The following is an 18,834-nucleotide window of genomic DNA, read 5'->3' on the forward strand; positions in this document are numbered from 1 at the left end:
GTAATGTTGCTTGGACTGAGGCCTGGTCCACACTACACAGTTAGGTCGACATAAGGCAGCTTACGTCGATCTGTGTCACTGCCGATGTCAGTGTCCTACTACACCGACATAACTCCACCTCCACGAGAGGCGTAGGGCTTACGTTGGTGTAGTTAGGGTGACGCAGTGTCCGGTAGACTCTGTGTTCCTTACATCGACTGCTGGCAGTCTTGTCAATTTCATGGCATGAGCCATGAAACTGACAAGAAAGCTGGGAAGCAAGGGCCCACCTGCCCCCCAAATCCCTGGAAAGCTAGGTGGTTGGCCCCACTCCTGGCTGGGAGTGAGGGCGAGAGGCCTGGGTGGCTGGACCCCACTCCCAGTGGCGGGGGATGGGGGCAGCCCGGGAGCCTGTGAGGCAGCCTGCCAGGAGCCCGGGAGCCTGTGAGGCAGCCAGGGTCTCAGCAGGAAGCTGCCAGCAGAGCTGATTACTGTGGTGGCTTACGTTTCTAGTATAGACATACCCTAAGTCGAGCCTTTTAACAAAAGTGGGGAAGGGGGGATTTTGAACCAGATCAGGAGATGAATGAGGCACCTGGACAGCTGTCACTTGGGAAGGCCATGGAGAAGGAGGAACCAGGCTACGTATAATTAACAAACTTGTATACACATGTGTTGATATCTGTGTTTCTGCAAGACTAAACCCTTAAGCAGCTGCTGTCAAGATGAGCCTAAGTGCTAGTGTGCAGGGAAAACAGAGGGTTGCTCCCCAGCCTTGGTTTGAATGACCAGCAGGGGTCACACCAGGCAGTAGGCTCCAATGCAGAGCTGTAATAAAGAGAATCAACCAAACAGCACATCATGCTGTTGATGAAACTAGATTTAAGGCATTTGTTCCAGAGTCCAGGTCAAACAAGCAGAGCAATGTTTGTCCCCCGCGGCACCACACGTACTGGATGGGAGCTGAAGGGACAGAGAGAGTTCTTCCCTCCTGAGGCTAGGACGTTGCTTAAGAAGCTGCTGACTATACAGCAGGGGAAACGTGGGTCAAGAAATAAAGGAAACTTCACAGCCAACTGCGTGGCTTATTTTAATGACTGTCTGCAGCTCCAGCCTGCCAGGAAAGGTGTTGGCACCTTTGTTCTCTCTCTGATTTTGTAGCGTTGTCATCTCAGGGACTCCTGGTGAGTTATTATAAGGTAAAGGAAAAGGAAACAGTTTAATGCATTTTCACACCTCGTTAAAAAAATAATTTTCTCCTGAATGGTCGTCAGGTAGAGAGCATTAGCTGCGGCTTGCCCCGGTCAGGAGTTAATATATGGTTTACTGCTTCATGATTGAAAATAAAAGCCTTACGTTAATAGTGTCTAGAGTAACCAATTACTAGCTTTAACTGCAGTGCCAGACAGCAAGGAGGTGGAAAGCGGATGATTCAGGGATTGCCATATTGCAGATGACATTTATAGGGAAATGACACTTAATGGGTCAGAGCTGAAATCGAACTTGCAGAGGGGCAGCTTTAAAAGATGCAGCTGCTCCTCTTTCCAACTCAACTCAGCTCAACTCAACTCAACTCAGCTAGGAGAGCCTGGAGAGCCTGGAGAGAAAGATGGGATGTGCTGAGGTCTAACTTCCTCCTCGCCCTCTCGATGGCCTGAACACCAGCCCATGCAGAATGCAGCTCAGGGCTCGTCTACACAGAAAGAAAAACCCATGTCTGGCCCATGCCAGCTGATTCAGGCTCAGACTGCAGGGCTGTTTCCTTGCTCTGTAAACTTCTGGACTCAGGCTAGAGCCCAAGCTCTGGGACACCCACCACCAGCTCACTGGGTCCTAGAGCCCAGGCTCCAGCCCAAGTCCACACAGTGAAACTGCCCTGCAGCCCAAGCTCTAGTCAGCTGCCACGGGCTGGCTGCAGATGTCTAGTTGCTGTGTAGACAAGAGAAACCCATCCTTATCTCCCTTCCAGTCACAGACTCATAGACTTTAACGTCAGAAGGGACCAGCATGATCATCTACTCTGACCATTGGCACATTGCAGGCCACAGACCCTCACCCACCCACTGCTGTAATAGACCCTTAACCCCTAGCTGAGTTCCTGACGTCTTCAGATCATGGTACGAAGACTTAAAGTTACAGAAAATCCACCATTTACACTAGTTTATACCTGCAAGTGACTTGTGCCTCCTACTGCAGAAGTTGAATCCCGCTCGCCCCTGCCCCAGGCTCTCTGCCAATCTGAGCCAGGGGAAAATTCCTTCCCGACTCCAAATGTGGCGATCAGTTAGACCCTGAGCATGTCGGCAAGACCAAACAGACAGGCACCTGGGAAAGAATCCTCTGTTGTAATTCAGAGCCCTCCCCAGCTAGTGTCCTGTCTCCAGCAGTCGGGGATTTTTGCTACCGGCAGTCGCCAATGGGCCACGTGCCATTGTAGATAGTCCCATCCTACCATCCCCTCCATAAACTTATCAAGCTCAGTCTTGAAGCCAGTTAGGTTTGTTGCCTCCACTTCTCCCCACTCACTTCCAGATACAGTCCAAAATGCCCTCTGCCTATCTAGGGACATTTACAAACCTTCCATGAGTGTCAGCCTCTTCTTAGCTCATCGAGTGGCAACATTCTTCTTATTTCTCCCAGTGCCCTAGTCAGCCCTGGTCTGTGAGCCTTCTCCTGTATCTTATCAATGTTCTTTCTGTGTTCAAACCTCACCTGAAACCATCTCTTATGCCGCCTGCATCTGGGTCCGGGGGTGGGGTGTGAAATGCTCTCCTTTGCACTCCCCTGATCCTGGCATTGCTTTGTGCATGGCTGTGCCCCCATGCACTGAGTGATAGAGCAATATCCAGGCTGCTGACTGACATGGGGCTCCAATGGGCACTGGGGGATGAAAGTGCAGCCCAGGATCAATGTGTTATGGGTATGCCCCAACCATACTCTCTTTTCTCCAGTCATGCCCTTTTCCCTGCTAGGCTGTAAGCAGCTGGGAGCCCCTACACCTGGGTGATCCTCTCCAGACTTGCCTAAAGCAAGTTTACAGCAATGTCACACTAGCGATGCAGTGCAAAGCAAGGAGGAGCTGGCTTGGTGTATTTCCCATTGCGAAGCATGTGCACTTTGGGAGACAGTTGGCATGACAGACACTGCCCGAAATGAGATTGGGTGGTGCAAGCTTTTCCCTTGCTCCTGCGAAGAGCACATGGAAGCCCTTACGCTGTCCCATCCCTGCAAACCGCATCAGTTCAAGAGCACTGTAAGGATTTGCTCCCATGAAGCAGGCTCAGACTACACGCCTGTGCACACCCGTTGGGCTACCAGAACAAAACGCTGCCAATCCCACTGCCTCATCTTCATTTAGGACCTGAATCCTGCTCCCAGCGAAGTCAAAGGGAGCAAGAGCAGGCCCTAATAGCTCTAATGGCTTCAAACCTGTGCAAGGAACATGTAGATTCAGATTTAATGCTGTGCTCACCAAAGTGAGATTAGCATTGTGAAGCTTGTGTGTCTAGATAGCAACTTGCGCAGCAGAGAGGGAGTACAGGAAGTTGTCACTTCTGAAGTGCAGTTCAGCTCTGAAAAGGGACCCTTAACAATGGCCTTGTGGGGTCTTTCACGGACGCCAGATGAAATGCACTAAATTTATGAGAAACTGTTTTTTCCAGCTGCCAGCTCCGCAGCCTGCCCCTCACGTCTGAGTAAAGCTGGGTGCTGTTCTCCAGCTTCTGTATCATCACTGATAATAAGATTCTGCTGTTGGAACGGAGTTAATCATTCTGATGATGATGCAAAAGCCAGGAGAGAATCCAGCTCCCTTCCCCACAGCTGGGTTGCCTTTGCAGGGCTAACAGGGGTAGAAAACGGAATTTTGTCACTGAAGTCAGGAAATCGGACTCTGAATGTGCAGAGGAGCCCTTTTTCCATACTTGCCATAATCAAGTGGGCCATCCGGATAGCCTGGCTGCTCTCTGCTGACAGAGTGCCGTGCCAGTGTTCGCGAACCGGCAGGACATGCACATCGTTAAAAATCACACCGCAGCAATCTGTGACATTTTCATCACTAGAGATAAGCAAAATGCAGGTCTGGCTACTTACATTTCTCCTCAGAACAAATACACGCTGAGGACCAGCGCAGGACTGTGCGGGCCCTGAGCAGAGATGAAGAGGGCCCCAAACATCTGTATGTTACACATGTGTGCATGTGGCATGTGTGCATGTGTAAAAGAGCCCAGCTGGTGCTTGGTGAAACCATTAGTTGTCATTTAGGTCTAACATGAAGCTATTGAGCTCATTTCATGCTGGATCTCATGCTGGATTTCACAGTGTCCCAGGGATGAAAGGCCAGTGCTAAAGCCTATGGATGCTTTCGCTAAGACTCTCCGGCTGGCCGGTTATTTACAAGTGCTTCACTCGTCTCACAGGGAGGTCACAATGCACAGTACAAAAGGAAAAAAGGGTTTCAAGTTCTTTAGGGTAAACACCAACCAACAGCGGTCTCTCTCTTACCTTTGGTGTCATTCACCGGATCCATGTGCCGGTAAATATATCCTTCTAGGTAGGAATGGAATTTGGGAGTGGGCGGGAAGAAGGCCAGGCAAATAGCCAGTAGCTCCCAGCCCCGTGCCAGACTCTCATAACGGAAGTTCTCAGTGGTCTGCCGGCACAGCTGGATGTACAGCTCGTCCCTCAGACCCTGCATGCTCCAGCCTTTGGTGGCGATCTCCAAAGCCACGTTGAGTTGATCTGCCTTGGCCCGCCGGTCCCCCATGTACATCTGAATCAGTTTAAATATCTCACATGCTTCCTTCTTGACGTTACGGTCGGTGGTCATGATCATGGGCTTCTTGATGGACTCGCTGCTCCAGGCCAGCATGTTGGCAATGGAGACCTTCCTCCGGAAGAGCCCTTGGGTGTGCTTGTTGAAGTGCTTGGAGGCCCAGTTCTCAATGTCCGTCTCCGAGGAGGGCTTTCGTAGGGTGAAGGTAGGGAAGACACAGCTGGCACTAGGCATCATATTTCTGTTCTGTCTGCTGCTCTCAAACTGGGCACAGGCACCAAGATCCTCCGACTGAGAAACAATAGCCAGACAAGTCATTGTTACTACCTGCATCGACCCACTTAGATCCTTCACAGACAGTGAACAGCAAATCAATCATTACAGAATTAACAGGGCATCCAATGCACCCACCAAGTTGTGGACACTCCTAGGAGAGGGGTTCCTAAACCCCACAAAGATGTAAAACTAACAGACAGAATCATGGATAATAAGTAAAACACTTCATCAGTCACATTTCACCAGCCAATATTATCAGCTACTACTGGGAGAGGCTGTATTAGAGCAGGTGAGCGAAGCCACTGATCAGCCGATGTCATTGCTCCATTCATCCCCCCTCCCCACTGATCACTATGGCCATTTTGCTCACTCCTACTTACAGCTATGGTCAAAGGAAGCCAGTGGGACTGTACAAGCTGTAACTCCACGGAGAGCTTTCCGCAGTGTGGAAAGCAGACTGGAATGACTGATGGCATTACCTGCCTTAGGCCTCTCCATGTAACTGGGATATATACAAGTCATCATCTCAGACCACTGGTAGGCTATATATGTTTATCCAGCTCAGTGTACAGCTGGAAACGGAAGACACTCACCTGTGACCAGACTCTGCTGAGTAGAATATGCTCCACCAAGCCACACTCTTAGGGTCATGAGTCTTCATATGTCCACGTGCCCTGTGAGGGAAGGGGCTTTTGGGGTCTACACTGGGGCCGTGTTTAGTATTCAGAGTTGAATACAAATAGGGGTTAATGAGATATTTCCCTCTGGACGTTCAGAAGCTGAATATTGGGCTGGCTCTGTACTAGGCAGAAATATAACCACATTCAAGAGGAATATGCTGCACAAGTGGGCGGTTATTGACCCAACAGACTGTGGCCTGGAAAGATTTAGTTCTACCCATACAGACCTCCATACAGACAGGCAGGCTTTGGACATTACTTTGCATAGGATTTTGTCCCCTGTCCTGCCCAACTTTCCCTGCCTGCTACAGGCTCGCTCTAGTACTGAGAATGCCTGTTGTACGGACATCTGTTTATGGCTTTTCTCTGCATTGCGCTGTGGAGCCCCTCGCTCACTAGGCACGTGGCAGCAGTGTACAAGCACCAGCCCTCCACCTCACCCTCCATGGGTGGGCAGAGAGAGGACCTGGCCCCTGTGCCCCAGACCTGGTTGGTTAAAAGGCTGGGAGGAAATCCCACGCCAGTTCTACCTCTCATTGGAAGCAAATGACAGCAGGAGCTCAGTCCGACCCAAGTGGGGACAGGGGATTGGTTGCAGGACACTTGGTTGGCTCTGGTGGTGGGAAGAGGACCAAGGGCTTGGGCAGTGAGCTGCCACAGCTGCCTTGGGGAACAGACCCAGATGCAGCCTGGATCTGGGGGGCTGGGGCCTGGCACATTGAACAGGTCAGGGCACAGCTGCAGCCAGACGAGAGGCGTGGTCCAGACACAGCAGAGGAGACCTGACCATCATGGCAACCACAGAGACAGACACCCGGCAACCCAGCAGAGAGCAGGAATCACCACTCAGGGCTGGCATTGCTCCCAAGCACCTGTGATCCCTGCAGGGGTAGAGGAGCCCTCTTCTGGCACTGGAGCTGGGGCAGTCTGGACTGTTACTCAGGCTCGACAGCAGTGCTCTGTATTTCGGCACCGGGGACTCAGGATGTTGTGCTATTGCTGGGGGGGGACTCCATGTAGGAGCTCCCGAACGGCTCCTTGCACTCATCGAGCTATCGCCCTGCCCAGATAAAGTCACTGGTTTATGTCCAGATGCAGCATATATTTGTGGGGTTAATGCCTGCCTCCCAGAGGCTGTGGAAGGGAGTTGGACCTGTGGGAGGAAGTGGGGTTCTCCACTCTTAAACATGTGATTTGGAGTATGGGGAAGGCACCAGAAACCGGGGTGCCACCCACAGCAAATGCTACAGCAGACAGCTCTTGGGAAAGGAGAGCAGCATGAGCTAGGTCCCATTCAGTGCCTGGGGAGTCCAGTATTTTGTAAGGGCTTCCAGACCCAGTTAGGTCTTCAGGCACAAAAAGGTTCTGCCAAGGCCTGGATCCCAGGAACTTGCATATGAAGTTCTAGGCTTTTTTGCAAAGAGTTGATGTCAAAGCTTTCCCCCAAATACAATAACTGCCCTCTGGGCACACCCTAATAAGAGTCAGTATTGCTCTGCACGACACATTTGCGCCTTCCATCTCAGGACCTCAAAGCACTTTACAAACATTAACGAACTAAACCTTGCAATGTCCCTGTAGGGAACGGTCATTCCCATTTTACAGATGGAGAAACTGAGGTAGGGAGGAGGGAAGTGATTTTCCCACCATCAATGTGGCAAAACCCAGACCTGTTCCTTAACCACAAGATCATTCTTCCTCCCCAAATACATACTCTGCACACTGAATGCAACACATCAGTGCCCAGCACAGCCTTGGAAGTCATTGCCTTAGCCTGTCTCTCATGGCACAGCTATACCAATATAACCCTCAGTGTAGACACTCTTATTCTGCTATGAGAGTGGCTTTTTTTGGTTTAGCCTAAACCTTGACTCATGCAACCTAAGCCAGATTGAAAAAAGTCACTTTTATATCCAAATAAGGTTTTCTACACAGGGGGCTATACCGGTATAAGTACATGGTTTAAATTCACACCTTACCTTATACCAGGATAGCTTTCCTGTATATACAAGCTTTTAGTAGTACATAAAGTGCACTGTCACTGTCTGCGTTGATACAAAGCTGTCTAACCCGACAGAACATGACTTGGGGGATGAGACCGGAGAGACCAGAGAGACTGAAAAATACAAGCTGCAAAGACTACTCAGGCCATGAGTTGTACAGAATATAAAGTAGTACAGAATTTAACCCAGTATTCATATTCTAATAAGAACACTTTAATGAAAGCATTAAGGCAGCTATGAACATCAGTCTCTTTATACATGCAGCTAACAATTCCATCTCTGTTTACACGGTGCGCTTTTCATTACTACTTTTTGCATGTGATGCTTCACTCAGCAATTAAATGCAGCCAGCTCTGGCTGAAATAACTGCTATTTAACTAAGCACACCAATGCTACACCATAGGGTAAACCAGGAAGTGACGAAAAAAATCCTATCTCCACTAGAAATGGAAGGCAGACAGAATATAATACTCCAAGTTGGCCAAGAAGCTGGGCTTGATACTCCTACTCTTGTGAAAATGGCTGTAGGAGCTTTACTAACCACAAGGGAACAGGTCCTTGGTTTTTACATCTCATCTGAGACACATTCTGCAGCTGTGTGAAAATACTCACTAGCCCCCAACAGCTCAAAATAAATGTGTTCTGGCAAAAGACAGATATCCAGGGGAGGTGGGAATGTGAACGTGGTGCACTCATGGAGAAGGCCACTGGTCAGAAAACTTCACGAGAAAACTTCATCTTTCCATAGTGACAGAGTAACCAACTTTACAGCAAGGGGGTCACAAATCCAGCTCTGCTCTCTCTGAACATCTCCCAGGCAGAGCGTCCTGCATACGTGCACTCTACAACATATGCAGAGATGAGTTTGTGTGTAGGACCTAAGGTGAGAGGTACGGTGTTTTTAATGTTAGTTCCACAGCATTGAAGGGATTGGTTTTGGGTATAACCAGCAGTAGCTGGCTAACACAGTGCAACTTTAAGAAAGGAGGAAAGTCTTGTGGTTGGGGCAGAAGCCTTAGGAGTCAAGAGACTCACATTCTATTTCCACCATTACCCCAGATTTCCAGGGTGACTTTAGTCAAATCATTCCATGACTCAGTTTTCCCACTGGTAAAAGGAATTGATGTTTGCCTACTTCAAAGGGCTGTGAACTCAGAGAATGACTAGGCAGAGGGGGAAAAACCCCAAATTCAGCAAGGTCTTTCCCACAAAAGTAGAGTGTAGGGGTCAGAGTCAGGAAAGCATTGCTGTTCAGGACATCACATAAGCTTGTGCTTAAGATGCACTGATTGTGCTGTCCTGAACCAGGGCCTAGAACAGGAAGTGTGAACTACCCTAAGCAGAAAGGACAGAGATTTTCACTCCAAACACTAGGGCCCCCTTCTGCCTTAAAAACAATCATTGAGCAAGGGGCAGGGAAAGCAGAGCTGAAGTTAACACCTCAGTTATTTGGATCATTGTAGCTCATAGACACCCCAGTCACGGACCAGGAACCTATTCCATGGGGACCAGACAGTGCCCTTATGACATAACTTCCTCTCACTTTCTGTCACAGGGTGTAATTCATGTTTGCAAAGCACTAGAGATTAATACTGATTTGAAATGGGAGGCCTTGTCAGTGTGCCTTTAAAATTAGCTGTGTCTAGGAAATGTAGACCAGATGTAAAGATAAACGTATTTAAACCAAAAACTGATAGCGATTATAGCATGTGATTATAGCGATCATAGCATTGTTGGGGATTGGTCCTGCTTTGAGCAGGGGGTTTGACTAGCTGACCTCCTGAGGTCCCTTCCAACCCTGATATTCTATGATTCTATGTATGATGGGATTTTTGCATAAAGCCAGGAAACGTAACTATCCCTAAAAATAACAGCTGGCCCAGAGGGCAGAGTGAGGTGAAGTCTGGTGGCTTAAGCCCTCAACTGGAAATCAAGAAATCCTGAGTTCTAATTTCAGCTCCCAAACCAATTCCCTTGCACAAGTCACTTCCCCTGCTTCAGTTTCCTCAGCTGCAAAGTGTATTTGTATTCATATTACAGTAGCCTCAACTAGGGCCCTGATGTAGTAAGTGTTGTACAAACATACAAAGATGGTCTTTGCTCCAACCAGTTTACGATCTAAGAAGACGAACAGATTATGAAGACTAGAGAGGGAGATGATCCAATATATACATTTTTAATACACAGTGATACAAAATAATCAACAAAAGCAAATGCAGTTATGTCCATAAACAGGTGCAATCCCCTCTCTCTTCCACTTAGGTCCTCTGAGCCTGGCTGATTTCCTGTGGGCAATCCTGAAGCGGTGGTGTTGAGAAGGGATCAGGAGCAGCCCAAGGAAGGTGTTCCATACATAGGAGCAGAGATCATATTTGCTGTCTAAATACAGAGAGTTTTTTGCCCACCTCACAGGGCTGTTTGGGGAATTTCTTTGTTAATGTCTGTAAAGTGCATTTAATGTAAAAGCTCCCTATAAATGCCATGATTACTATTAGTGACCAGACACATGGTGATGGCCACAACAACACCATAGAAAGAACAGCAAGAGAGGAGAGCGCTAAGTTTCCATCAATTTATATGGCCTTTATCACTGTAGTATCTGAGCATCTCTCAGCTGTTCATGGATTGTATGCTCGCAGCAGCCTGGGGAGGCAGAGAAGAGTTCTCTCTATTTACTGATGGGAACGGAGGCACAGAGAGGCTAAATGACTTGCCCAAGGTGTCACAGAAAGTCTGTAGCTGAGCTGGGAATTGAACCCAGGGCTCAAGTCCCAGGCAAGCACCCTTTCCACTGAACTCCACTGCCGTTCTGTACCCCCAGCCCTGCAGCTAGCCTGCCACCTGCACATCACCACACCCTGGGCCCAGTCCTCCAGAAAAGCTCATGAAAGCCATTGATCGCCTTTGCAGGTCTACAAGATGGAGCTAGCATGACTAAATGGCCCTGCAGTCACAGCTGTGCCAGAAAGGGGCATGAGAAAAGCAGGGGGATGTGCCACACGCTGACACAATGTGGTTTCTTTAGAGAGAGGCAAAAGCAGGAGGGACTTTCAGCAGGATTTGGTTCTACATCTCATTCAACTTTTGCAGTAGGTTCATAGAATCATAGAATATTAGGGTTGGAAGAGACCTCAGGAGGTCATCTAGTCCAATCCCCTGCTCAAAGCAGGACCAACACCAACTAAATCAACCCAACCAAGGCTTTGTCCAGCCGGACCTTAAAAACCTCTAAGGATGGAGATTCCACCACCTCCCTAGGTAACCCATTCCAGTGCTTCACCACCCTCCTAGGGAAATAGTATTTCCTAATATCCAACCTAGACCTCCCCCACTGCAACTTGAAACCATTGCTTCTTGTTCTGTCATCTGCCACCACTGAGAACAGCCGAGCTCCATCCTCTTTGGAACCCTCCTTCAGGTAGTTGAAGGCTGCTATCAAATCCCCCCTCACTCTTCTCTTCCGCAGACTAAACAATCCCAGTTCCCTCCGCCTCTCCTCATAAGTCATGTGCCCCAGCCCCCCAGTCATTTTCGTTGCCCTCCGCTGGACTCTCTCCAATTTGTCCATATCCCTTCCGTAGAGGGGGGACCAAAACTGGACACAATACTCCAGGTGTGGCCTCACAAGTGCTGAATAGAGGGGAATAATCACTTCCCTCCATCTGCTGGCAATGTTCCTACTAATTCAGCCCAATATGCTGTTAGCCTTCTTGGCAACAAGGGCACACTGCTGACTCATATCCAGCTTCTTGTCCACTGTAGTCCCCAGGTCCCTTTCTGCAGAACTGCTACTTAGCCAGTCGGTCCCTAGCCTGTAATGGTGCATGGGATTCTTCCTTTCTAAGTACAGAACTCTGCACTTGTCCTTGTGGAACCTCATCAGATTTCTTTTGGCCCAATCCTCCAATTTGTCTAGATCACTCTGGACCCTATTCCTACCCTCCATCGTATCTACCTCTCCCCCCATCTTAGTGTCATCTGCGAACTTGCTGAGGGTGCAATTAATCCCATCATCCAGATCATTAATAAAGATGTTGAATAAAACCAGCCCCAGGACCGACCCTGGGGCACTCCACTTGATACCAGCTGCCAACTACGTATTGAGCCGTTGATCACTACCCGTTGAGCCCGCTGAGTTCAGATCATATTAGGAGATGGGAGAATGGGCCGGGGGACAGGTGAAGGGAGGGATGCTGACATGACCAATGAGCAGCTGAAGAGGAGAAACAACTTCAAAGCAGCATATTCCCTAGCACCTTATTTTAGGGCAAGGCCAATAAATGAGTGCAGGAGCCCAGGGAATCGAGAGGTCAAAGGTCTATTTCCAGCTCTGGGAGTCAGGGATATGGCAGAGCCTTCTTTTGCCTTGGGCTGATTGGAGAAGAAAAATCTTGGTCTCCAGGGACCCAATCCTGCATCTCTGAAGACAGATAGGAGTTTTCCCAGGTCCTCCACTGAGATCAGGGCTTGGTTGCTGCAGGCCCCGCTGTGTTATCTAACATCCAATCAAGCAGTCGTTTGTACAGGGCCTAGCACAAGACCCTGATCCTGACTGGGACCTTGAGGCACCACCGTAATACACATATTAAAAGGTAATACGGTTACCTTACTACCCATCTCCCATTCCCAACCTTTGCAAATCAAGCTTGATGACATTTACAATTGCTATGCTCCTTGTCTCAGGTGAAAGTGGCTTATCCTCATGGAGGATAAGGGCAACAATGTCTATTAGCCAAGATGGTCAGGAACACAATCTCATGTTGTGGGTGTCCTTAAGCCTTTGACTGCCAGATGCTGGGACTGGACGCCAGGGGATGGATCACTCAATAATTGCCCTGTTCTGTCCATTCCCTTTTAAACATCTGGCACCAGCCACTGTTGGAAGACAAGGTATTGGGCTAGATGGACCACTGGTCTAGCGACCCAGTGTGGGCATTCTTATGTTCTTACCTTTCCTCTCTTTTATCGCTAAGCCACCACTCAAGGCAGCTCCTCGGCTGGTGCAGACTGTCCATTGGACTTCAGCCGAGCACTAACAATTTATATCAGCCGAGGATCTGCCCCTCAGCGAGCAGCAGTCAGTGCTAGCTAAATAAGATTTACAGATGAAGACATAGGCGCAGGTTTTGCTTTTTAAACTCTTCAGTCGACTATTATTAAATACGTATATTCTAGTAGCATCCATAACCCTCCCTGGGTTCAGAGCCCCATCGTGCTGAGGGCTGTACAACACAGAAAAGAAACGATCCCGGACCTGCAAATCTAGCTGTCAAATTGAAGCTCCAGTTCAGAGCTGTCCATAAGTCCTAGGCTACTGCTGCTTTCTCATCCACAATGTGACTTCTCTGCGCAGGGCATTTGGTGGCAAAGCCTCGCTGCACAAGCAGCAGGAAGGTCTCCGAACAAGACAGGAAACTCCAACGTGCTTCTACAGGAGCCCTGTTTTACTGCTGCTGAGGTGGGCGACATGCCTACAAGCCTCGTGTGACTGAGAGCCACATGAATAGACTCACAAAGCCTGGGAGCCTTTCCGTGGGCAGGATGGACCTCTGCAAAGCTGCGCAAAGAGCATCCATGAACGACCCTCATCTCCTGGGGCAGACAGGGCCGTCCTAACAGTTACAAACAGTAGCTGCTGAGTCTCTCCTCTCCCTAACCAAAGTTACCCCAGGGATGAAGCTGGCCCTGTATTTCAAAAGCCAGAATCCCAGCTGAATGACCTTTAAGTACATGGACTCTGCAAACACTGAAAGGTTTTAAGGCACTGTGCAGCGAAGCTTATTTCTTTTTGTCAGAATCTTTGCCAGTTTGGAAATATGCCCTGGGATTGATACAGAGGCTTCGGATTATTTGTTGCTTCTGATTTGGAAGAATCCACTGTCCTTCCTTTGTCACTTCACAGCTGTGTTTTCCACTGGGGCCCACTCAGGTGTGACATCAAGAACAGCTATATCGCTTTGCTATTACTGGGGCCTCCACCCAGTGCAATATCTCATCGCTACTGAGGCCTCGCTCTTCTGTGCTCTGCATGAGGAGAACAGGGCAAAGACGAGCCAAAGTGAGATGGAAAGGGGAAGAGGCAATGGGGAAACCAACAGCAGCAGGAAGAAAATGAGAGCAGGTGGGTGCAGGGGAAGTAGTGAGAAAACCACCCAGAGAGCTACGTGTAAGGGCTTTGATCCCTCCTGCTGCATTGAGCACGTACGGAGGGTTTGAATTGCTGTCTGATCCGTTGTTTAAATAAAACGACATTTCTTTTACTCCCAGGAGTGAACTATCCCCAAAACATTTGGTACTTGTAGGGAGGGTCAACAGGTCCAAGGGATAACGTGAACCAGAGATTTTAGAGAGTGGAAACGTGCTGGGCCCCATCTCCCTGTCTGTGCAGGATTGCCCCACTGCTCATTACTAGTGGTTTGTCCACACAGTTTGTCCAACTGCCCCATGTGACAAGGTTTCCCCCACTTCCCTTGGGAGACTGTCTCCGTGCACTCCCATCATCAGCAAGTCCTTCTTACTGCTCACTCTCAGGGCAGGAGGATAATCTGTGGGCCTAGGGATCAGGAAATCAGCAGTTCTCTTCCTCACTCTGACACAGACTCACCTTTTGACTTTATGAGAATGACTTTGCCTCTAGGCTTTTGTCTCCCCATCTGTTAAACAGGGCAAACATTAATAGATTCATAGATATTTAGGTCAGAAGGGACCATTATGATCATCTAGTCTGACCTCCTGCACAACGCAGGCCACAGAATTTCACCCACCACTCCTACAAAAACACCTCACACCTGTATCTGTGCTATTGAAGTCCTCAAATCGTAGTTTAAAGACTTCAAGGAGCAGAGAATCCTCCAGCAAGTGACCCGTGCCCCATGCTACAGAGGAAGGCAAAAAACCTCCAGGGCCTCTTCCAATCTGCCCTGGAGGAAAATTCCTTCCCAACCCCAAATATGGCGATCAGCTAAACCCTGAGCATATGGGCAAGATTCATCAGCCAGATACTACAGAAAATTCTTTCCTGGGTAACTCGGATCTCACCCCATCTGATAGCCCATCACAGGCCATTGGGCCTATTTACCATGAATATTTAATTACCAAAACCATGTTATCCCATCATACCATCTCCTCCATAAACTTATCGAGTTTAATCTTAAAGCCAGATAGATCTTTTGCCCCCACTGCTTCCCTTGGAAGGCTATTCCAAAACTTCACTCCTCTGATGGTTAAAAACCTTCGTCTAATTTCTAGTCTAAATTTCCTAGTGGCCAGTTTATATCCATTTGTTCTTGTGTCCACATTGGTACTGAGCTTAAATAATTCCTCTCCCTCTCCGGTATTTATCCCTCTGATATATTTATAGAGAGCAATCATATCTCCCCTCAACCTTCTTTTAGTTAGGCTAAACAAGCCAAGCTCCCTGAGTCTCCTTTCATAAGACAAGTTTTCCATTCCTCGGATCATCCTAGTAGCCCTTCTCTGTACCTGTTCCAGTTTGAATTCATCCTTCTTAAACATGGGAGACCAGAACTGCACACAGTATTCCAGATGAGGTCTCACCAGTGCCTTGTATAACGGTACTAAAACCTCCTTATCCCTACTTGAAACACCTCTCCTGATGCATCCCAAGACCGCATTAGCTTTTTTCACAGCCATATCACATTGGCGGCTCATAGTCATCCTATGATCAACCAATACTCCAAGGTCCTTTTTCTCCTCCGTTACTTCTAATTGATGCGTCCCTAGCTTATAACTAAAATTCTTGTTATTAATCCCTAAATGCATGACCTTACACTTCTCACTATTAAATTTCATCCTATTACTATTACTCCCATTTACAAGGTCATCCAGATCCTCCTGTAGGGTATCCCTGTCCTTCTCTAAATTGGCAATACCTCCCAGCTTTGTATCATCCGCAAACTTTATTAGCACACTCCCACATTTTGTGCCAAGGTCAGTAATAAAAAGATTAAATAAGATTGGTCCCAAAACCGATCCTTGAGGAACTCCACTGGTAACCTCCCTCCAGCCTGACAGTTCACCTTTCAGTAGGACCCGTTGTAGTCTCCCCTTTAACCAATTCCTTATCCACCTTTCAATTTTCCTATTGATCCCCATCTTATCCAATTTAACTAATAATTCCGCATGTGGCATGGTATCAAATGCCTTACTAAAATCTAGGTAAATTAGATCCACTGTGTTTCCTTTGTCTAAAAAATCTGTTACTTTCTCAAAGAAGGAGATCAGGTTGGTTTGGCACGATCTACCTTTTGTAAAACCATGTCGTATTTTGTCCCATTTACCATTGACTGCAATGTCCTTAACTACCTTCTCCTTCAAAATTTTTTCCAAGACCTTGCATACTACAGATGTCAAACTAACAGGCCTATAATTACCCAGATCACGTTTTTTCCCTTTCTTAAAAACAGGAACTATGTTAGCAATTCTCCAATCATACGGTACAACCCCTGAGTTTACAGATTCATTAAAAATTCTTGCTAATTGGCTTGCAATTTCTTGTGCCAATTCCTTTAATATTCTTGGATGAAGATTATCTGGGCCCCCCGATTTAGTCCCATTAAGCTGTTTGAGTTTTGCTTCTACCTCAAATATGGTAATGTCTACCTCCTTATCCTCATTCCCATTTGTCATGCTACCATTATCCCTAGGATCCTCTTTAGTCTTATTAAAGACTGAAGCAAAGTATTTGTTTAGATATTGGGCCATGCCTAGATTATCCTTGACCTCCACTCCATCCTCAGTGTTTAGCGGTCCCACTTCTTCTTTGTTTGTTTTCTTCTTATTTATATGACTAGAGAACCTTTTACTATTGGTTTTAATTCCCTTTGCAAGGTCCAACTCTACTTGATTTTTAGCCTGTCTCACTTTATCCCTACATGTTCTGACCTCAATAAGGTAGCTTTCCTTGCTGATCCCTCCCTTCTTCCACTCCCTATATGCTTTCTGCTTTTTCTTAATCACCTCTCTGAGATGCTTGCTCATCCAGCTTGCTCTGCAACTCCTGCCTATGAATTTTTTCCCCTTTCTTGGGATGCAGGCTTCCGATAGCTTCTGCAGCTTTGATTTAAAATAATCCCAGGCCTCCTCTACATCTATAAATTCTTCAGTCCAATCCACTTCTCTAACTAATTTCCTTAATTTTTGAAAGTCAGCCCTTTTGAAATCAAAAACCGTAGCTGCAGATTTATTTTTATTAATCCTTCTGTTCAGTTTGAGCTGAATTAGCTCATGATCACTTGAGCCAAGATTATCCCCTACAACCATTTCTTCTATGAGGTCCTCACTACTCACCAAAACCAAATCTAAAATGGCATCCCCTCTAGTCGGTTCAGCAACTACTTGCTGAAGGAATCCATCAGCTATCGCATCTAGAAAAATCTGAGCCCTATTATTATTACTAGCACTCGTCCTCCAGTCTATATCTGGGAAGTTAAAGTCTCTCATGATCACATAGTTTCCATTAGTATTTACTTCATTAAAAACATTAAAAAGGGCTCTATCCATATCCAGATTAGATCCCGGCGGTCTGTAGCACACCCCAAGCACTATCCCAGGGGAGGGTCTAATAGTTTTCTTCCCCAATTTAATTTTTCCCAGACGGACTCAGTCATATCCATTTCATCGCTTCTTATTTCTTTACATTCTATCTCATCATTGATATACAGTGCTACTCCACCACCTTTACCTTTATTTCGGTCTTTCCTAAACAGCACAAACCCTTCAATACCTGTAGTCCAGTCATGACTACTATTCCACCATGTTTCTGTTATCCCTGTATCATCTGGTTTCACTTCCTGCACCAGTAGCTCTAGTTCCTCCGTTTTGTTACGTAGGCTCCTCGCATTAGTGTACAAACATCTTAATTTTTGCTGTTTGGCCTCACTCACATTCTGTACCCTATTAGGCACGGTCATTCTACAGCCAGTATGACCTATTAGACTTGTATCTACACTGCCCTTCCTCCTACCCATGGCTGTATCCACTCTTACTTCATTTTCTTTCCTCTCAATGCTAAATTCTGGTGTGGAGATTACCTGGATATCTCCCAACCATCTCCCCCTAATTCCTAGTTTAAAGCTCTCTTAATCAGTTGTGCCAGCCTCCATCCTATATGTCTATTTCCTTCCCTACTCAGATGAAGTCCATCCCGAGAGAACTGTCCTCTACCCATGAATGCCTCCCAGTGGCCATACATCCCAAAGCCCTCCTTATAGCACCACTGCCTGAGCCATCTGTTGATAGTCATAATCTTGTCACATCTTTGTTGCCCTTCTCTAGGAACAGGCAGAATCCCACTAAAGATCACCTGAGCCTCAATTTCCTTAAGCGTCTTCCCCAGCCTAGCATAGTCTCCCTTAATACTTTCCAGCGAGAATCTAGCCGTATAATTTGTTCCCACATGAAGGATAATTAGGGGATTCTTTCCTGCTCCCTTTAGAATCCTTTTCAACCTCAGCTCTACATCCCGTATCTTAGCACCTGGAAGACAGCACACCCTCCTATTCTCTGGATCAGCTCTGGTTACAGGCCTATCTATTCTTCTCAGTAAAGAGTCCCCAATCACATAGACATTCCCCTGTTGCTCTGGCTGTTGCAAGACTTCATCATAGCAATGTAGGGCTGGAAGGGAACTCAAGAGACCAGCTAGTTCATCCCCTCATGCTGGGGCAAGGCCACGTCCATCTCACCTCCCTGCCCCCGCACCCTCCCGCTAGATGTTCTTAACTTCTTAACCTGTTCTTAAAAACCTCCAGTGATGGGAATTTCACAACCGAACAAGATAACCTGTTCCAGTGCTTAACTTTCCTTAGTGTTGAAAAGATTTTCCTAATATCTAATCTAAATCTCCCTTGCTGCAAACTAAGATGATTCCTTCGTGTCCTACCCTCAATGAACATGAAGAAAATTGATCACCGTCCACTTTATAACAGACTTATCAGGTCCCCTCAGGAGGTCATCTAGTCCAACGCCCTGCTCAGAGCTGTCTGATTGGGTAACCCTTTGTTATGGACAATTTCTGCAACCCTCACAGAAAGTGCAAGCACACAGGCTTTGTACAGGGGATAGAAGAGGGAGTGGGGGGAAGGACTATTTCCTGCCAGCC

At 47.4% G+C, this 18,834-nt stretch overlaps 1 protein-coding gene across 2 annotated transcripts in view; it reads right to left on the reverse strand.

Annotated features, from left to right (window-relative positions):
- The window catches only part of ARHGAP39 (Rho GTPase activating protein 39), a 430,277-nt gene that overhangs the window by 156,855 nt on the left and 254,588 nt on the right, over positions 1-18,834 (reverse strand). For both annotated transcript variants that reach the window (XM_043538964.1, XM_037891871.2), the window contains exon 5: positions 4,483-5,044. In XM_043538964.1, coding sequence (XP_043394899.1) covers positions 4,483-5,044 — 562 coding nt within the window. The remainder of the gene's footprint in view (positions 1-4,482; positions 5,045-18,834) is intronic.

The sequence above is a fragment of the Chelonia mydas genome, chromosome 2 (assembly GCF_015237465.2).
Source record: "Chelonia mydas isolate rCheMyd1 chromosome 2, rCheMyd1.pri.v2, whole genome shotgun sequence".
NCBI lineage: Eukaryota > Metazoa > Chordata > Testudines > Cheloniidae > Chelonia > Chelonia mydas.